Here is a 19,932-nt window from a genome sequence, read left to right on the forward strand (position 1 = left end):
GTGTGGTTTTTTTGTTTGTCTGGAGGCTTTGGGGGAAGTTGGGGAAATACTTTCTACTTCTTTGAACAGCAGTTTTGAGTTATGTGTGTTTGTCAGCAGTGCTGTAATGAAGGAGCAGCCTCTGCATTCTGAATGTGTTGCAGGGCAAGTTGTGGCTGGTATCATTTATGAAAGTCAACTGGACATAATGCTGACTGGGGAGTATAGGTAGTCTTGAGAAGAAGTGAGCCATGGGGCGATCCCAGGTTACACTGAAGAAAAGGCAATTGCATTTTAAACTTTGGAATTTTTGAGTTAGACCAGGTAAACAGGGCCCTAATCTGGGACTGCAAATAACTGTAAACTCTCCTGTCCTTGTCTTGTAGCTTCAAGTTTGGTAGAGTATTTGCAGTGTCAGCAGCTGAATATTTAGTTGCTTTAGGACATCTGTATGCAAAGGAGCTAAGTAAATGTTGAAAAAAGAAATAAAGGAATGCTTAGGATCAAGCATTTATTTGAGATATTAAACACTTAAAAGTTTCTGTTCTCAGAAAACACAGCAGTGAGAAGTTATACTTCTGTCTGTTGTGCATTTATTTCTTGATACATGAGGCCTTTTCTATTGTAGGAGTTATTTTGTTGTATTTCTTAAAGTTTAAGAGCCCTTCATGTTCAAGTCATAAGTTAATCAACCTTCAGTGTAGCCAAGTGCTCATCTGTTTCCTAAGTTAGCTTGTGCTGAGCTTTGAGGAGAGCAAAGAATTATGTGAGAAGGATTTAGGTTTGGATTTAGGTGCTTAACTGACCCTCCTTAAACCTGGGAATTCCTGTCTCCAAGTTTGTTCTGGTTGTGAATGGAAGTCAGCCATTCCGGAGGACTTTGTAATGCAGATGTCAGAGATGAGTGATACCACTTGCTTGACAAAGGTGTTTGTTTTTTATGGGTCATCCTCCTAGCTCAGGTGGGTCAGCAGAATGTCTCCTCTTAGGATGAATTTGGGCTGTCAGTTCACCAGCTGTGAACCTCATGGCGTATTTACCAAAGATGTAGCCTGTAAGAAGGATGGCAGTGGACTACTGAGTTTCAGAAATGCTGGGGTGAGGGGCAGAGGAGAGGCCTGCAGATAGTATAGTGAGCAACTCTTTCTTAATCTGAGTTTTTTTCTACTCAATACTGTAATATTGATACTACCTTTCCTTTTTTTTTTTTTTTTTTTCTTTAATGAGGTTCTTCATATGATCTTATGCTTTAAGAAGCAAAAGACCTGATTGTGGGGAACAGAACCAGCTCTTAACTGGCATCTAGCAGTGATGACTAGACCTTTAAAATCTTTTTTACAAGCCTCCATTAAATAAATAACTCCAGTAACCCACATGAAGTGTTCATAAGCCCTTGTCCTCTATGTGTTTCAAGAGCAAAAGGGACTCAGGGTCAGTTCAAAGGTAAAACTACTACCAGTAACCTATGACGGGACTTGAGAGCGCATACCTGTAAGATTTAAGCATGTTTAAAGTGAGATTTGTTTGTTTCAGGCAATTAGGGGAAAAAAAAAATCATTACTGTCTGTGACGTCTGTTCCTGGCAGCAAAGCAACTTGACTGCCAGATTTCTTATCCAGATCTGAAGCAGAATGGTAGAATAACTCTTCCACTTTTCTTTTAACTTGTGATAAAAGTGATTTTCCCCACTCCAGCCCCTTGCCCCAGCAAAAGTGAAGCAGAACAGCTGAAACAAATTAGACACTGAAGATTTCTGGCCTAACAGTTTATTTTAAATGCTTGTGTTATAAGACCTTAAATCTTATATTGGAATGTGTTAGATAGTGCTAGTTCCAGATAATAATTAAGTGTCAGGAATGTTTGATTGAATTACACTTTATTTCTAGAGAGATGTTTTGTTGAGCAGTATTTATTTTGTAAAATATGCCCATGAAGCAATCATTTTGTATAGTTAAAATACTTTGTACTTGCAATTGTCAGCTTATATACATTCAGCAGCTTCCTAATAAACAGTGTTTGCTGCTAAGAATTCATTTTCTGTCATCTGTGAAGTTCCTGACGCTCTTAGCAAAGCAATATTTCAGATTTTGAGGTCTGTTACGTATGTTGTCTCTTTAAGAGAACTAGACCTCTTTGCAGAGGAAGGGGAGTTTCAGTTTATGTTGAACAGCTTGAAAATTACCCTTTCAAAAAGCAACTTACAGCTAATTGCCTGCAAGGGCAAAATGGCTTTCTTTAAAAAAAAACAGTTCTGAGTGCTCCCAACACCATTTCAAAGCTGAAAACTGTTCTCTGCCTTGTCTGTTTTAATGGTTATAGATGACATATGTACTTTGTAAGTGTAGCATGCTACCACTGTTATTGGAGCTTAACTGAGCAACTGAAGACTTGGATCTGGTTAAATATTTAACTTGTTATGTCAAAAGCCCTTAGAGTGACTTGAAAAATCATGTCTTGTAATTATGAAGAGTTCAGCTCTTTGAATGCTAATTTATATCATCCTGCTGTATGGCTTTTTAATAAAAAATAACCTTTGAATCAGTATTCTAGCAAATGTTTGTCCTACTTGAGGTAGAAAATGGCATTAAATCTTAAAATATATGAAATCACAGTTTATGTTTGATGTGTCTCTGAGTAAATGTTCCAGTAATTTTAGAAAATTATAACAAAATCAGGGCAATTTATTCAGTTTTGGCTGTGTGAAAGAGTTTGAGGGTTAAACTTTGATGATTAATGTTAATATCTTATGTTCTTAGCATAAATATATTCAATTCAATAAATTCAATGTTGCAAATGGATTTCTGAAGAATTACCAATTCACTCTTAAGATGATGAGTTCTTAAGTTGTTTACCAAAAATGTCTTTTTTACAGTTTACAAAGTGTTTTACGTAATTTGCTCTTTCTAGGTACTCCAACTTGATCTTGAACTTATTTTCTCTCATGGTGGATGCCAACATTCCAGATATTGCCCTTGAACCCGACAAGACAGTAAAAAAGGTAACTGAATAGCAGGTCATCTCATTACGAAATGTTCAGTCACCTGTGATGACTTATTTGTGTCTGACCTGAGAACACTTGCTACCATTCAGGAAATTTTGATCAGTTTCTAGAATCATTGAAGTTAAAGATAGGAGGGTGTACTTTGAGACCACTTAGCACGTCTGCCCATAAATACAGAATGGCTTTTTATCATCCCTGCAATAGTGCACAGTCTGCCCTAGCACTCTGTTCCAAGGGGTGTTTTAGGTAAGGACAGTGTTCCCACCTCATCAAGCCTTTGATAACCAAAGCAATCAACACTGACTATATCATGAAATGTTGTTTCATCTAGTCCAGAGTCCTGTAAGTCATGGATGGTTTTATAAAACCGGTCTGCTGAAGGTTTGAAACCTGTAGACTGGTATATCGTCATCACCAAGAAATTTTTGTTTATTGTGAAAACAGACTGATGTCCCATAATTCTGACTTTGTCCCTCTACTCCAGCTTGAGTCATTCTTCTCCATTTGGTATTTGAGCAACAGTTGACATGGAAAATACTGGATCCCTGTTCATCTAGATTTCATTGCACTTACATTTTAAACAAATGTTGGCTCTTTTATAATCTGATATATAGTGAAGGGCTATCTATTTTAGTTCCACAAAGGACTTTGTGGAGCCTCTGTATCCAATGGAAATTAGTTCAGTGTAATTTTTATTCCAGCAGCGGATTTTCTCTAAAAAAGGTTGTTCTTCATTGTTTTCAATAAGCTATGAAAGCAGAGATTCAACATCTTTAAATTAATATTTCATGTTCTAATATAATTTCCCTAAAGAAAACTAAACTGTGACTTGAAGAAATTTTTTCTGTTGCCTTCAAGAATCTGAGCATTTCTGTTCAGACTTTCTTGGTTTCAAGTTGATACAAAGAGTTCGTATAGCTGTTCAATTTCACTTCTGGGAAGGCTGAGCTGGCCACAAATGCTGTGTTTTGTGGTAAGGATGACAGCCCTCCCTCCACATGACTGTTTTCTTGAGAAAATGACAGCTAATTCTTTTTCTATATCAATGTTTGAACCTCACCTCTGTTCCCTAAATGCCTTACAAAGACTGAGTAGGTAACTCACATATAACATGGGAGATAAAAAGCCTAAAGTAGCCAACTGAAATGGTTCAATACCTACCAAGTTCTGGGAGTAACTACATTTTTGTAGAGCCACCTTCTTTTGCAGGAAGAGACCTTCCTAGCAGTGTGCAACTCCTGTCTATGAATTTTATTTTTATACAGAAGACTTGTTTAGTTCCGGCTACCCACTGGAAAAATGCATGATATACAGTAAGGGAGGGAAAGATTTTTTTTTGATTGCAAAGTCTACATAAATCCTAGGAAATTTGAAGTATGTAACTACAGGCAGAGCAGAGGCTAATTTTTGGGAAAGTTTGTTGTTAACTGAAATAGTCATCAAGAAACCAAACAAATTATTTCATTGAATTCCAGAATTGCTGGTTCTTTCATGTTTACATCAGTATATTTGAGACTTGCTGTGCATTTTAATCTTAATCACTATGTATTCAGAGTTCCCTGTTGTTTGATTATAGAATCCCAGAATGGTTTGGGTTGGAAGGGATCTTAAGATTCATCTTGTTCCAACCCCCTGACATGGCAGGGACACCTTCCACTAGTCATTTGACAGTGTTCATTCTTGCCTTGAATGCTCTCTTGTGAGCTCGATATGTTTTTATCAAACAGAATTTCCCAGTGCTTGCTAATGAACATGCAACATCCTTGTTTCTCAATGGCATTGCATTTTTTGGTAGTAAACTCTCTAGAAGTGCTGTCCAAGGGTATGTGTTTCCTGTAATTAATGATAGTAGGACATCACGTTCTATAAAATACTTGTAAAGGATTTTTTTAGTATAGCAGGGTTTGAGTATTTCAGACACTTCTAAAACTCTTCTACTCCATGTAAATTTCCCATCTAATTTTCTTGAGATAACAAATCATGATACAGAATTGAAATCCAACAAGTCTTTTCTACAGTTAAAAAGTATGTTACAGTTCGCTGATGTACAGTAGTTAAAAATCAAGATTATGTAAAGCATGATGGCATTGTGTGTAACTGGAGATCATGGAAGGAAGCAATATCTAAAAGGAAGTTGTGAGAGCTGTGAATTAGATCCATGTGGTTACTTCTAAATTCCATTACAAAGTATAAATAATGGTTCCTTCTTTGTGTGAAAAGCGTAGTTGTTCTATGACAGATCACTATTAGATCAAATGCAGCAATTAGTTATTGGGATTCTTAACTCTGACAGTGACTGCAGCTTGGTTAATTGTGACTTTTACCCTCATGTAAGTTCAAGGCTGTCTATTCACAGAGGCTTTAAAATGTGTTAACAGCTGGAACTGAAGCAGTAAGGCAAGCGCTTCTGACAAGGAATGCAAATCACTTTCAAACGTTTTGAGAAGAAAAGATCCAGTTTTCCTGGGTCCTCTAAGTTAATTTACAGTGTGCTTGTTCCTTTAAAAAACAAGAGAAGACCCACACAATAACGAATTGTCAGAAAGATAGCCAAGTTGTTCAGATCTCCCAAGTATTTTTATTTTATGTAAACTTTTTTTTCCTGTCTGCTCAGCTGTTTTTGACCGCTATTAGCAGTTCAGATGTAGTCTTTTTGCTTCAAAATCAGCCTTTGAATATACTTACTAAATTTGTGCAAAAAATAATACATGATACGGGATCCCTAAAGATGAGATGAACAGAGGAACTTTCCATAAAGCAGTTGTTGATACTGTAATCTACTGGATGCATATGACAATGTTGAAAGCTTGTACTACAGTAATTGTTTTGTTTAGTCCACAATTTTGGGGTTTACTGTTTTACTGGGAGAAGAAACCCCAAAAAACAAACCAAACAAACAACAACAACAAAAAAACAAACAACAGAAAAAAACAACCAAGAATCACAAGAAAACCAGTCAACAGCTGTAAATGGGCTAGAATCAGAATCATCTTAACCCGTTATAAAATGGTGAATAGTTCATTTTGTTAGAAAACTTGGTTTGGTTATCTTTGTTAACTCATCTCAAATCACTTATAAACTTTGTTAGTACTACTAAAAAAAAAGGAACAAGGTGTCTTGCATCTCTTGGGTTGAGTGGCAAGTTTGTTCAGTCATTTAACAAGGTAATACTGTACCTTGTTGTAGGAAAATTGAATAAATGCTTTCAGCATCTCAATTGATTTTTATTTTTTTCCTTAAAGCTTTAACAAAAAATCCATATATATATCAACAGACTCAAATTAGGTAAAGATCCGTTTTGGACTGACCTGCAGAATTAAATTACCTTTGATGTGTGAGACAAGTCGATAGCCATTTCAGCCGTGGTATCCCTTTCACCGGAGACAAAGGTGGAGATTCACAAATGTTTCTGTATCTAAGAAGGTGTCCTGGTAAACAGTGTAGGTGGAAGTTCATAGACAGCATTTTCCTCGCTGGTGCGGCAGTGCCACTCACAGTCATTTCTGTAGAGCCTTCCTTTTGGTCCACGCTCACTGGAGCCAGTGAGGCTCTGCTCTCACAGGCATTTGAAGTCAAGTCACTGGAGTAACTAGTTAGGTTACCTTCTTCACCTATATTTTCAGATTAATCAGAATACTAATTTTATAATTAAGCTGCATGGAGAATGATGGTAGAAAAAAATTCTTTTTAGACAAAGGACTGCTTACCGAAGTATTGTATATCTTACATATATTGTAATGCCTGTTGAAGTATTATACTGCACTTATTTTGTCTGTTTGGCTTAAAGATCTTTGATACTGGAATTTTAGTAGGTGTAGCTATACTGCTGTTATCAAGTAGGCATGAATTACTCTACATGTTATTTCTAAAGAATATTTATTTTCCATGTTAGATGATAGCTCAAGTTCAAGTCTAATCTTTGTCTTCACAAAGAGACATCGCATATCATCCTCACTTCCAGTAGGTAGGGAGGTGCTTTACGTTGCAGAAAGTATCTGCCTGCTGGTGAAAATACAGTCAGATGTAAAAACGTGCTGATGAGTAAAGCTGCCTTTGGAAATAAAATGTGTTTTGTTTTCCTCTTTCCTAAACTTTCTGCTGAGGTCTTAGAGACAGAATGGAAGTTTAATCTTAGTAATCACAGACATATTGTAAATAAACATAAAGTTTGCATCTACCATATGGTAATGATGGCTAGAGTGAAGTAAATTGAAAAAAGAACAAAGAATACGATTGACATGGTCCATATCTCAATGTCTTGTACTCTCTCTCTTGTCATTTCCTGTGGTTTATAGGTGTATTATTACAGGATGCTTGCTAGTTAGAGTAGTTAAGAGAAGATGGTTTAAAGTCAGCAATCCTCAAACTTTTCTTATGTTCTGACAAATAAGGAAAACAAGTAAGATCATAAAGAAACTTATATAAAGCATGTCCTCTTCAATGAGGCATTGGATGATTTGAGTTGTGATTTCATTTTTTTTTCCTTTAAGTAAAGACTCCTATGATAAATGAGACTTTTTAGAAAAATCTGAGTGCAGAAAGTATTCATAAGGAATATCACTACTAACCTGGGGAACAAAAGGGAAGGCAGGTTCTTTATCTTTTTTCCCATAGTAATTTTTCTTTTTTCTTTTGCAAAATATTGTCTATTACCTAGTAACAGCTTGACATCCCAGGAAGCTCACTGACAGACTGTAATTGTATAATCAAGCTTAAAATCTAACTAAAGGCATATTGCCCAGGTGTTGTTTCTGTCTAAGAGTGTTGAAAAGTCTTGGGAGAAATGCGGATCAGGCGAAGTCAAAATTGAAACAGCAGCTTGTGGCGTGTGTTACTTTGTGCAAAATAAGTATAGATTGCACCTCTGACATGGTTTATGGCACAGGTGTGTTCCTGTCCTCCTTGAAGGTACTTTCACATTCTTCCTGTTCAAAAGACAACAAACTCTACAGAAACTGATTTTGCTTATCAGAGAAAAGTGGCAATGGGTATATTTTTTTTTTCTTGTTGGCATGAAAAGAAACAATCTCCCTATGGCTTCAACTGGAGATATGGATTTAGAGCACACCAAAATTTGACATTCCCTTCTTACGACATTGTGTAACGTTTGTTTTCAGAAATTAAATCAGTACTGACCTTAACAATGCATTCCCACAGCTAAAATTGGACTGACAATGAGTGAGTCAGCATTGTCCTGATAACAAATAAAGCTCTGTTTCACAACTGTTCTTGGAGAAGCGAGGAAAAATGTTTATCCTCTGCTATCTGTTTGCAGTGCGTATATCCAGTATTTATAGATAGATAGGCTAGTCCCTTTCAGCTGTAAGAAAAGCTTCTTGTACTGACTCACTTGCCTCATTCCATTTTTGATCACTACTTTTCCCCACAGAAAAAAACGTGAAAACAGGGATTACCAGCTGCACGAAATCATTTCCATCCTCAGACCTCCAGAAATCCTCTTCAAATTCCTATTTAGTTTCATAGCAAAAAGCTTGTCATTTTTTGACCAAGAAAAAGTAGCTGCAGAGCTTAAAATTAGTTGTCTTTTTGATCCTTTCATCTCCTTTTGTCCTCTCCATACTATTTATAAGGAGAGCTGTCAGTATAGTGTGTTTCATCTCATGGTTCACGACACCATCTCCTACTGCCACTCTCTGATTTAGGCTTCTCTGAAAACCTGCCGTGGCTCAAAAATGTCACAAAATGAAATTAAATTGAAAAGTAGCAGGAGATTCTCCCCAGTTTGCCTCTCCCTTTCTGTGGCCTCTGAGGTAATTGCCTTTAAATTTTCCACTCTTAGCATATGCTTTTCAGTTTTTCAGGAAAAAGGCAGAGCTGAAATCTTTATATTGACCTGTCAATGCATAACTGATAATACAATGAAGTTATCCCCACACTCAATTTTTTTTCTTCTGCCAGTGCTCCTTGTTTTTCTGTTTCCAGCACAGCTGCAGTGCTAATTGCTAATTGTTGGGCTTTTTAAAATTAGCCAGTGCTATAAATCCTAAGTAGTAATGACTAAAATCTGGAGTCAATTATGTAGCCAGTTTTGCGTAAGGAAGAAGTAGACCATCACTCTTCAGATGCAGCTAATGGATTCAGCATTGTCACCTCCTAACAAAAAAAGCTTTTGATTTTTCTACAGGAAAGCCAGATGGTTTCTATCTGTCCTTCATAGCAAATTTGACCTTTAAATGAGAAAACATCAGGGACCAGTGATTCATTGGCAGACAAAGGACTCAGCAGGCATTAAAGGACAGTGTCCTAATTGCCTGAGCTGTGTTTCAGATACCCATTGATTAAAGAAGGTTCTATAAAGATGCTGCATTACAGGAGAGGTTATTGTGAGCACAGGCAGCACAAATACCTGGCTCCCAGCAAGCAGGAGGTAACTGCTGTCCGTGAAAGTGGCCCTATTCAGTTTTGACAGTGCCTTTGGATACACACAGAAAAGGCTGCTCGGAAGGGAGGAAAATCCTTCTGTGGACTGAAACACTGGGAGCACCCTCTGTGTTTCCACGTCTGATGAGGGGTCATCCCCCTTGATAAGAAAATAATCAGTGTGGTTATTTGGAAACTAGCTAGAAGACGGAGCAGACATTTTTTTGTTCCTTAAACATTGAATATATCTAAGTAAAATTTTTATTCTACAGGTATAAATGCTGAAGCAGAGATGTGACTGGAGGTATAGAAAGAGTTTCTGAGCTAGTTTGTTCCTAAGACTCAGCTAATTTTTCCTTTTTTTTCTTTTTTTTTATAGTCTGGCTTATAGTGAAACTCCTGCTGCTCTTTCCCCCCTCCTCTGTCCTCTCCAGTCAGTCAATGGATAATTGAGAGTGAGTTCCCAAGTTAGTGAAATGGAAAGGACCTCTAAGTTGGAGCTTGACAAGCCCTTTTAGGCAGTGATTTTCTGTCCCTTTTCACCTGACTGAAAATACAACTGTTTGTTAGAAGGTGGCACTAGGAAACCTTCCTGATGCCAGTAGGAAATTTACATTTATAGGAGAAATAAACTCAGTTTTGCTTTATTAGAGTCTGTTTGTTTCACTAGTCATATTTTCTTGCTGCTCTAGGGAGGTTTATTCTTTGTAAAAGTGTCACACTGCCACAGAGCTTATTTTGCTTCAGCAGACATTCATCTCTGTGTCCATTTGGGTAATGATGCTGCAGCTGCATGCCCAGCTTTGCTGTTTGTAGGCTGTCAGTTTTTCATATATGTTAATTCATTTCAAAAAAAAAATTTGAATAAACATCATAACATGAACAAAGTGTTAGAACACTATTGTATTCCTGTTGCTTTATATCGCACTCTCTAATTGACTGTAAGTTTTTGGCCAGCATGATGAAATTCTGAGCTGGAATAGTATCATCTTTGTGTACTGTAGCAGCTGAAACCTTGATTTTCACAGAAGTTCAATTTAGAGATGTTCTCTAACATCTTTAGTACCTTCTATTTCAAAAACAAAAATTAGGGAAGCCTACATGGGCTTGTTTAGAAACTGCGGTTTGTTCAAATTCAGCCCTTGAAAACAAAGGCTGTTGTTGGTATAGTGTTCCAAATGAAATTGTTCATGCAAATAAAACATCTGAATAGTTTGTGCTGTGAGTTGTTTAGGCTGCAAGCAACATGGAAAGCAAGAAAGTGTTTTACTGGAAAAGATGGAATGTGATAAGGGTTAAATAAAGCATTTAATGCCAATTTCTGCTACACAAATGTTGGATACTGAGTGCTGGTAAGAATTATAAGGCAAAGCAGTAAAAATAATAATGAAAACACCAGCAAATACTTTTTTTTTCTTTTTTCTGGCCATAAATTGATCTTTGTCTGAGGTTTTAGTCATGATGATATCCAATGTATATTATGACATAATGGATACTGAAGTTTTTCTCTATAAGCAGTTGATTTTTCAATGAGCAATCCCATAATAGTGTGATAAAATTATATAAAACACAAGCAGTGCTGCTTATTCTTGCTGGAGAAATAAATACTAGAGCAGCTACCAGTCTTCAGAATGGCTGACTTGCAATTTGAAACCTAAACAAGATTGAGAAGGGGTTCTCATATGTACATCTTCTATGTCACCTTAAAATGCACTGCTAACCTTGCTCAGTAGTGATGAAACGAAGAGCTTCATGAGAGTTCAGGAAGTGTGGATTTCGATGCTGTCCTGAAGATGATAAAAGCTTCCACAGAGTTTTTAAAAGGTTCATCATAACCTTGAGCCCTAAGTATCTAATTAATTTTAGGTAATGTTTTAGCAGTGAGATGATGCTTTCTAGTGAAATTGAAAAGAATTTCTGAGTTTAATATGATTCCCGTGGCCCATATTGTACATTAGAGCAAATCTGAGGACAAAGAAAAATAAAAATCCATACAAATCTACTCTTTGGTGAGAGAGAAAGGGAGTCCTGTGGTTAAGGAACAAAAGGCCTAAGTGAAAATCTTGCAGCTTTACAAGAAAGTGCACTTACCCCCATAAGCACTATTCCTGACTGGGTTTATGTGTGATATCTCAATCCTAAGCCTGTCACAGTTCTGAAAATGCAAAATGCCCAAAAAGGGTAAACCTGGGGAGATTTATTCAGCGGAATAAAGGCACTGACCTGCCATTACCGCAGGCCTTTAACTACATTTTTTAATAAGGTTAGTGTTTTCTTGAGTATTTCATCTCTTCTTTTTACCATCATGTTTTTTGTACTTTACACAGCTCTGTGGTGCTGGCTGGGAGTTTTCTATGAAATCAGCTTCATAAACACACTTGGTGTCCTTTTCCAAACAATATTAATTCTACTTCTCCTTGAAAACACTTCAAACAAAAATATAGTCCAAATTTATTAGCAGTTAGCAATGCCCATTATTCTGGCAGATGTTATGCTCTTCCCCTCTCAGTTAACTTTGTGCTGGGATAATGGTGTGAAGTAGTGTTTCTTTCTTTTTGTTACTGTAAAATATATTTTTTCCCATGTTTTGGCTTATCTTGCTAAGTTCCCATCCTATGTGGGATTCTGCTGCAGGCGATGATCAGCATTTTTTTAGCTCATCATCAGATCAGCAAGTAATTAATTTATATTTTCTTCTGAACTGTCCCTCATGATCTCTTCCTCTTATAATTTTTATTTGTCTTTTGAAAAATAAAAGCTCTACCTTGATAACAGATAGTAGCTTTCTCACAAGGCTCTTTAAATTTTACTGAAGGATAGTAAAATTTCTAGTCACTCAGTTTCATATAATTCTGCAGTCCTCTTTTGTTTCAGTTTGTTACTAAACTATCCACTCTGCAGGGGAATAGGAAGTGGACAGTTTTAATTTAATTTCAAGTTGAATGTCAGTACCTGCATGAACTCCACTTGTTCATTCAACCTTGAATGTTCAAGTTCTTCTGTCGAGACCTAATGTTAAAAACCAGTGTTTGCATATGGTGTGGGGTTTAAAACTTCCTTTTCTGGAAACAAAGCAAAAGTTTAACCAGATTCATCAAATATATTTCTGTTCTATTTAACAAATACCAAACTAAAGCTGTACTGTTGATTTAAATATCAAAGTGGCAACTCAAAGTAAATCTTCAGGTGGAATATCTTTGATGCCTTCATGGTGGTCATCCTTCAGAGGTGTGTAGAATGACATAATTGTATAACTCATCAGAACTTCACCCTCCAAAGTCACCTGTATTTTTAACACTGTGCAAAAATCTCTTCCTGGTTGGCCTCCTCTGTGAGAAACTACTGGCTCTTAGAATGCATAATTTATATTGGAACTCAGAGATTTCAAATAAGAACTACTGTTGGTTTTCCTACAAGAACTAGAAGTCAGTTGCTGCTGTTGCAGCTCAAAAAGTAATTTATAATTCTGCTGTGTTTGTTCTCATCTAGGTTCCAGCAGTCAGTTTAAGTGTAGGGCTGAAAAACTTTCATGCAAAGATCTGATACTCAGCAGCATTTGATCCTGCTGTTCATTGCAAACTGATTTTAAGATCTAACCATGGGTAAATTTCTTTGCACATACATCAGTGTGCCAGTGTGTTTCATAGGAAGTAGGTTTAATTAGTCATTAATTCCATAGAATTAAGCTGCTTGTTAATATCCCTAACTGCAGGAATTCTGAGAAGGTCTTCCATGAGCAAATTAGAAGATTGCTGAAGTGTTTGATTACTAGAGTTGTGTAAAAGAGCGTTATGGTGTTTTTTTCCTTTTTTTTTGAAACCTGGAGTGAGCAATTTTCCTGAATTCTCATTAACATCACCTTTTCTGTGAGCATGGAAATAGATCTGAAAGAAATCTGTACTGTAATTTGGGGAGGTATTTAAGCTTGTGCATAATTGCAAGCATATGAATAGTCCATTAACTTCAGTTGGATTCTACTGCGTGCGTCACTGACTGTCTAAAAACTTCTGATATGTCTGTGGGAGATAATAAACGTCCTTCTCATCGTGTTTGTTACGAAGATAAAAGTTCTGTACTATTAGCCTGAAATATCTGCTGAATCTCTCCCTGGTACATGCTTTGTTGAAAGTTTGAACTTTTTCTGTTAAATCCATTCTTTCATGTTGATCGAACTTCTTTTTGAGAGGAAGTTGAGGAAAAACTCAATTTATGCTTGCTTCCAACATATCAGTAACAGAGTTATAATGGTGTTTTGAGTAAAGCAACTTTATGATCATAGAGCTCTTTTTCAGCCTGATCCACTGTATGATTCCATGATCTTTCCAAACTTGGCAGGCTAACTTAGGCATTTATTACAGCTCTGAAGGGCACTATTTTACAATAGGTTGTCTTTGAAAGGAACACAGAGTTATACTAAACTGCATTCTTGGAGCATTTTTGCTGTCATAAAGAGCGTGGTTGAGTATGTGGTATCCTTGGTGCACAGAAAGCACACAAAATAGTAAGAAAAGGCTGATCACCTCAAAAATTAGACCTTATTAAGTGCATTGTTGAAATATTTTGGCTTGCTTTTTTTTCAATGCCCAAAATAAAGGGAACGTATAAAAAACATTCAGGAAAGACTTGATTCCGTCTTACAGTTAGTCTCCTTAGCCACAACCACAAGAAGGTTAAGAAGCAATGTAAATCGTCTGATATTTGCCTGCATGAGGGAGATTTCTGATTGACAGCTCTTTAATAGAAAAAGTTTTGATGAGCTCAACTGTTTGAGATGGAAATTGGACAAATTCAGATAACAAATAAGTCACACTTGTTAAATAGGACAATTAATCATTGAAACAATGTACTGAGGATGTGAAACATTCTGTCTTTGTATAAAGATACCATAAAGGAGATTCTCATAGATAAAGTAGAAGATAAGTACTTGGTGAAAAAATTGTGTGATACCATTTTACCTAGTTCATTATGCAGGAGGCTGAAGTACTTGAATGTGATGGTCTCCAGAAGAGCTCATGTCATTTGAGATTTATCTTTATGGGAATAAAGCATGTTACTAGGTGGCAGCAATAAATTTGCTACAACTAATGTGGATTTGCTGGGCAATTTACATACTGTGATTAGCACTGCTTTGCAAGGTAACAGGTGCTTTGAGGGGTTAGTATTGATTAGGCAGTGCTCACATCTAGACTTCTCAAGAGAGATTTGAAAGGGGAAGGGGATAAAACCAAGCTCAGAAGACTCAAGGCTGGCGTAGCCCTATATGATGGAGAGTGTTGCCATCTGGATCAGTTCTGAAAAACCACCATGGAATTAGCTGGAAGTCAGAGAAAGGCCCTTTCATTAATGTTCTTGGCTTTGCCAAGATGGAAATAGGGAAGTGTGGATGTTGCTGCATTCTTAATTGTAGTGCATTGAGCTTTTAATTCGTACATGAAATGTGTTACTGGAGCTATGATTAAACCATGTTGCTATCAAAAGAAAAACAATGTGAGGGGTAGCAGCATCTCCAACTCCTTGTGTTCGGTGGATACAATCAAAGTTAATGAACTTCATACTCACCACATAAAGGTCAGTTTTGAGAGAGTTGATTTGCTCACCCCTTCCTCTGATTCTTTATTCTTCACTTAACTGCCTTACAGTTTCTAAAAGACGGTGTTGCCTGAAAATAGGTGTAGAGTAAGGAAGGGTTACATCTTTTCAGAAATTGTTAGGGTCCTCCAGACTCTTCAGATTTGCATTTACTATGCAAAGCTGTGTGTTTTATCTCAAGTGGCATTTCATTTTTAGTAAATGTTGAGTATTTCCTCTTTTTTCTTGTACCACTTCAGTTCTGCTTAAACTTGTATGTCCAATTACTTCCCTTGACTTTCTGGCCTTGAGCTTTGGGATTACTAGTTGGGACAATGAGGTGTAGGGGCCTGTTTCTACCTTATTTAAACACCAATTTTCATGAAAGGATTTAAAATAGGTGTTTCACAGCCCTGTAAATTCACAGCCCTGTAAATTTCCAGCAATCTGCTGTAACTTAGAAATAAAAGATTCTCTACTAAACTTCCTTTGCTGAAATCGCTTTGTCTGCTGCTGTATACACACATAGCACAGTGCAAGTTTTAACTGTTGGACTAATTTTAGCCATTTCTGCCCCCATTCCAGGTGCAAGACAAGTTTCGTTTGGACCTGTCTGATGAGGAAGCTGTCCATTACATGCAGAGTCTAATTGATGAAAGTGTTCATGCCCTCTTCGCGGCTGTGGTGGAACAGATACACAAGTTTGCACAGGTGAGAGATACCTTCTGCTCAGTTGCTGGTCTGTGTGAAAGCTGAACAAGGTGAGAGGTTGCGAGGGGTTGAGTTTAAGACATAACTTCACTGTCTGTGATGTTTTAGTTCATTTTCCTGCAGAATAAAACTCTGTTTTAACTGCCAGGACTGGAGAACAAACTTCATAGTGATCCTAGAAAAAGTTGGGAAGCACCTTAGCAAATATGTAGGTTCTGTCACCTGGGTTAGAGTAGTTCCTGGTATCAATCCTGGCTGGAGAATGAGGAGAATTAGAGATGCTGAGAAGAACTTAGGTTGCTGGTGAAGGAGAGACTGGATATGACCCAGCCATGAGCACTCACAGCCCAGAAAGCAGAATGTGTCCTGGGATCATTCCCAGCAGTGAGGGCAGCCTGGCAAGGGGGATGATTCTGCCATTCTGTGCTGCTCTGGTGAGACCCCACCGGCAGTGCCACCTCCAGCTCTGTGCTGTCTTACTGCCAGCAACTGTAAGACAATAAAATACTTGATTCTCATGCTAACAAATCCATGTTCACAAAGGCATTTCTGCTTCGAATTTCCAGTGGTTTCGTTTTTCCCTAAAACCATCTGACATTTGGTTTGTGTTTGTCCAGGTTTTAAGATATTACACTGTTTGCCTGAAGTATTAGACTCATGACAAGAAATGGAAATAAGAGGAAAAATGAAACTGCTCTGAAAAGCCAGTCATTATCCCAGTTGTTTTTATTGATTCTTTCTTCAAAATGCTCATCAAATTCTGATACAAACTGAACAGAACGGTTTTTATGGCTATCCATTTTGCTAAAGATCTTCTGTTGTTGTCTTCAAACTTAGTTTTTATTTTGAAGAATTGCACTATATAGTGCAGAATAAGAAGAAAAATGTCATTTACATCTATATATATATTGAATAAAGGTGATCTTTTATGTGATATGAGAAAAGGAGGTGTAATTATATGAAAATGATGTGAAATTTGTTGTCATTCACTGTGGATCACTTTGGTCTTTGTAATTTCATGACGCAAAGTGAGAAATGCCTGGCATCTGTCTTGGGGTTCAAATAAAAAAAAAAAAAAAGACATTACAAACATTCAAGATCAAAATTTTAAGTGCCTCAAATATATGTGTAAATCTTTCTTTTAATCATGTGCAGTCACTTTTTTTAAGACATGTCTTTTTACTTCATTGGTTTTAGATGACTGCCAAACTCTCCCAGATAATTGTTATTTCATTTGTGAAGCTTTGTTAGTAAGTCGGAGTTTACAGGTTTGATTCAAAAGACCTTTACTTTTTCCATTCAGACTTGTTCTTGCTTGATCTTTCTTCAGCACTTACATCTGCTTTTAAAATCTCAGGACAGATTGTTCAGAATATTTAAAAGTACCAAAGAATGTCATCCCTGGCTTCTATGGGATAGACCTTAGAGCAACCTGGTCTAGTGGAAGTGTCCCTGCTGCAGAGTGTGCAAGCTGCGTGCTTTTAGCTTTCCTTTCTGCTTTGGGCATCTGCTGCCCGCAGTGAAAACAGTCGTGTGTTGCTTTGTAAGTGCTTAGGGCATCTCTTGACTCCGTGTGATGTAGGATTCTTCTGCTAGTTTTAGAGTTCCAATTATTGCCTTTATTCATGCTCTAAAAACAACAACACTTACAGGCTTGCCCCTGCAAGGATACTGGATGCTTGCAAGTGTGAGGAGGATGCAAAAAGAATAGTCACAAATTAATTAGCTGCTGACAAGTCTCAAGAATCTGAGCTCTATTCATGTATTAAAAAAAAAAAAAAAACTTACAAAAAATTAATTGAAATTAAGTGTAATTAATGTCTATTCCCTTTATATTACAAGTGAAATAGGACGCTTTTTAGTGATATTTAGTACCTCTTTGGTCAAAATCATTATCGTTCCTTTTTGTCTGAGGCGGTCTTAAGAATTTGCTGCTGTAGTCGGTCTTAAGAATCTGCTACTGTAGTCTTCATGGAGTCTGTAAATCGTTAAACAAATGAACAATTAATGGGTCATTGAATTTGCTCTAAAGGGGTCATCTCACACAATGGGCAATTGAAGCTTTCAATTTGTTCATTTATAATTCTGCATTGAATTGCCAATGGTCTTGCTCTTAATAGTATTATAAGTTGTCTGAAAAAAAACCCAGCACTACACAGGTGTTATGACACAAGTGTAAAAACAGCAGATTTGGCTTAATGCCACGTGAAATTTAATTTTAAATGCTCTTCAGCACCTTTTTTGTTTATCAATAGATATTTGTTCTCTTATTGCCTCCAAAATAGGCCAACAAGGAATCTGTGCAGTCTACTGCAGCACTTAAGAGCTTTTTAATAAGGTTGGCTATTACAGTAACCACAGTGTTTCAGTATTCTATATGTCACTCTGTAGTAAGTTAAACGCTTGGATAAAGTACTCAGGATGTTTTGGAATCAGCTCCGTATTGTTCTTTTGTAACAATATTGTAAATTGTGTTCAGTTTACAGCTGTGTTATGCAGCCTTTCGTTTAGTTTCTAATGTATCTCTAATCTGTTATTTTATCAGATATTTTACAGACCTTTTTATTCAGTACTTGTCTCCTTAACAGTTATCTAAAAAACATTGTCTGAAAAGTAAATAAATCTAACATTTAGAATAAGATAACGGTGTTGTACAATAGTGCTCAAGAGGAGGAAGAAGTGCATACCAATTTTAATCGATACTAACAAAGACTGGATAGCCATTTCTCCCTGGAGAGTCATTTTCATTGTAGCAGTATTATTTATTTCTGCAGAGGAAGGAAACAATCTCCAGTTGAAGTGTCTAATTTCACATTTTATTTCCCATGTAAATTTACCAATCAAGTCTGTTGCATTTAGGGGTGATGTTAAGCAGTGATTAGAAAAGTGAAATTTTGTTGGTTATGGGATGTACCACCAAAAGTGTAGCTGTACAGCTTTGGGGTTTTTTTAATGCTTGATTGCTGTCTGCTTAGGAGCAAATTCAATTACTAAGTTGTGGAAGTTTATGGCTTTAGAGTATCTCCAAACTGCAGTCCCAGTGCTGCTGCATCCCAGAATGCAAGGACCTCAGGACAAGGCTTCTGTTTCTCTTCCTATTGGATGCCAAAATAAAATAGGGAATGTCTGTCAGCAGAATTGTGTGGATTAACTGAAATCATTTGTCAAGGCATAGATAGAGTTGGTTTCCATGCTATTTTTTCTCTTAAAGGGCTGTGAAAATCATCTGCCACTAGGCATTTCACCATTCTTTTAAACACAGAATTCCATTTGCTCAAAACATTTGTTCTTTGAGAGTAAACCAGGTTGAATAAACTGTTCTATGTGTTTTTTCTTTCAGTATTGGAGAAAATAAACCTTTTGCCTACACATGGTGGAAACAAACAAATGCTCAAGAAAGAGACTTTCTCAAGCCATTTGTGGACTTCACCAAGCAGCTTTGGAAGAAAAAAGCTGCAGATTTAGGAATATGGAGAACTGAGAACTCAGAAGGTAGAGAAGCTTTTTGAATCTCTGTTCTTCACAGATTTAAAACCGACCAGTTTTTAAAGGAAAATGATTGTTTATACCATCCTTTGGGGCCTCAAAGGTCGAAGTAAGCAACTTCCTCTCAAGCCAAAGATAACTGGAAGAGTCTGGATTTGATGGGGAATTCTTGTACCTGTTAATATATTTTCTTATTTAAAATATAAGTACATTCAAAGTTACAGCAGTGAGGCTGCAGTTCCGTGGTGCAGTGAAACCCCCACAGAACTATGGCAATCTCCTTTCATCCCTTCCCACCAAATTTGGGTAAATTTTAAATGTAGCGTCTTATGATCCTTTATTTCCCACCTCGGGCAATGTTACCATTTAGAAAGGACAATCATTTCTTGCCTGCTTACAAAAATGTTTTCAAGTGTTGATAAGTTACCCAGCCATAGGCAGCCGATTAAATCATCACTAACAAGCTCAGCAACCAGAATGCACAGTGAGTGGTTCAGTATTTCACGCTTTTACTCTCAATGTTTTCTGTACAGTGATTATATATTCCTCACTGTAATAAAATCTTCGTTGTCGCAGTCTTGAGGTGTTCTGTTTTGTCTTTTTAATCTTACCTGCTGAGACATGGCATATTGGAGGATTATGTTTATAACTCTTGGCTTTTTTTGAGGATTTTCACTTCTCGGTTCGCTTGATGCTGAAAGAAGGCCACTTTTGAAATGACTTTTGTGCCACATGTTGAGTTCATAATGAATCTGTTTTGTATGATCAGCAATGTAATTAGCTCTTCATAAATGTGTGGCTCTCTT

General features: G+C 36.9%; 1 protein-coding gene across 1 annotated transcript in view; it reads left to right on the forward strand.

Annotated features, from left to right (window-relative positions):
- The window catches only part of PIK3C3 (phosphatidylinositol 3-kinase catalytic subunit type 3), a 66,158-nt gene extending 46,450 nt beyond the window's left edge, over nucleotides 1–19,708 (forward strand). The window contains exons 23-25 of the mRNA XM_027885420.1: nucleotides 2,887–2,977; nucleotides 15,515–15,640; nucleotides 18,981–19,708. Coding sequence (XP_027741221.1) covers nucleotides 2,887–2,977; nucleotides 15,515–15,640; nucleotides 18,981–18,995 — 232 coding nt within the window. The 3' untranslated portion in view covers nucleotides 18,996–19,708. The remainder of the gene's footprint in view (nucleotides 1–2,886; nucleotides 2,978–15,514; nucleotides 15,641–18,980) is intronic.
- The last annotated feature ends 224 nt before the right edge of the window (nucleotides 19,709–19,932 follow it).

Source organism: Empidonax traillii, unplaced genomic scaffold, assembly GCF_003031625.1.
Source record: "Empidonax traillii isolate 1590-97213 ecotype Southwest subspecies unplaced genomic scaffold, ASM303162v1 scaffold10:size5872457, whole genome shotgun sequence".
Taxonomy (NCBI): domain Eukaryota; kingdom Metazoa; phylum Chordata; class Aves; order Passeriformes; family Tyrannidae; genus Empidonax; species Empidonax traillii.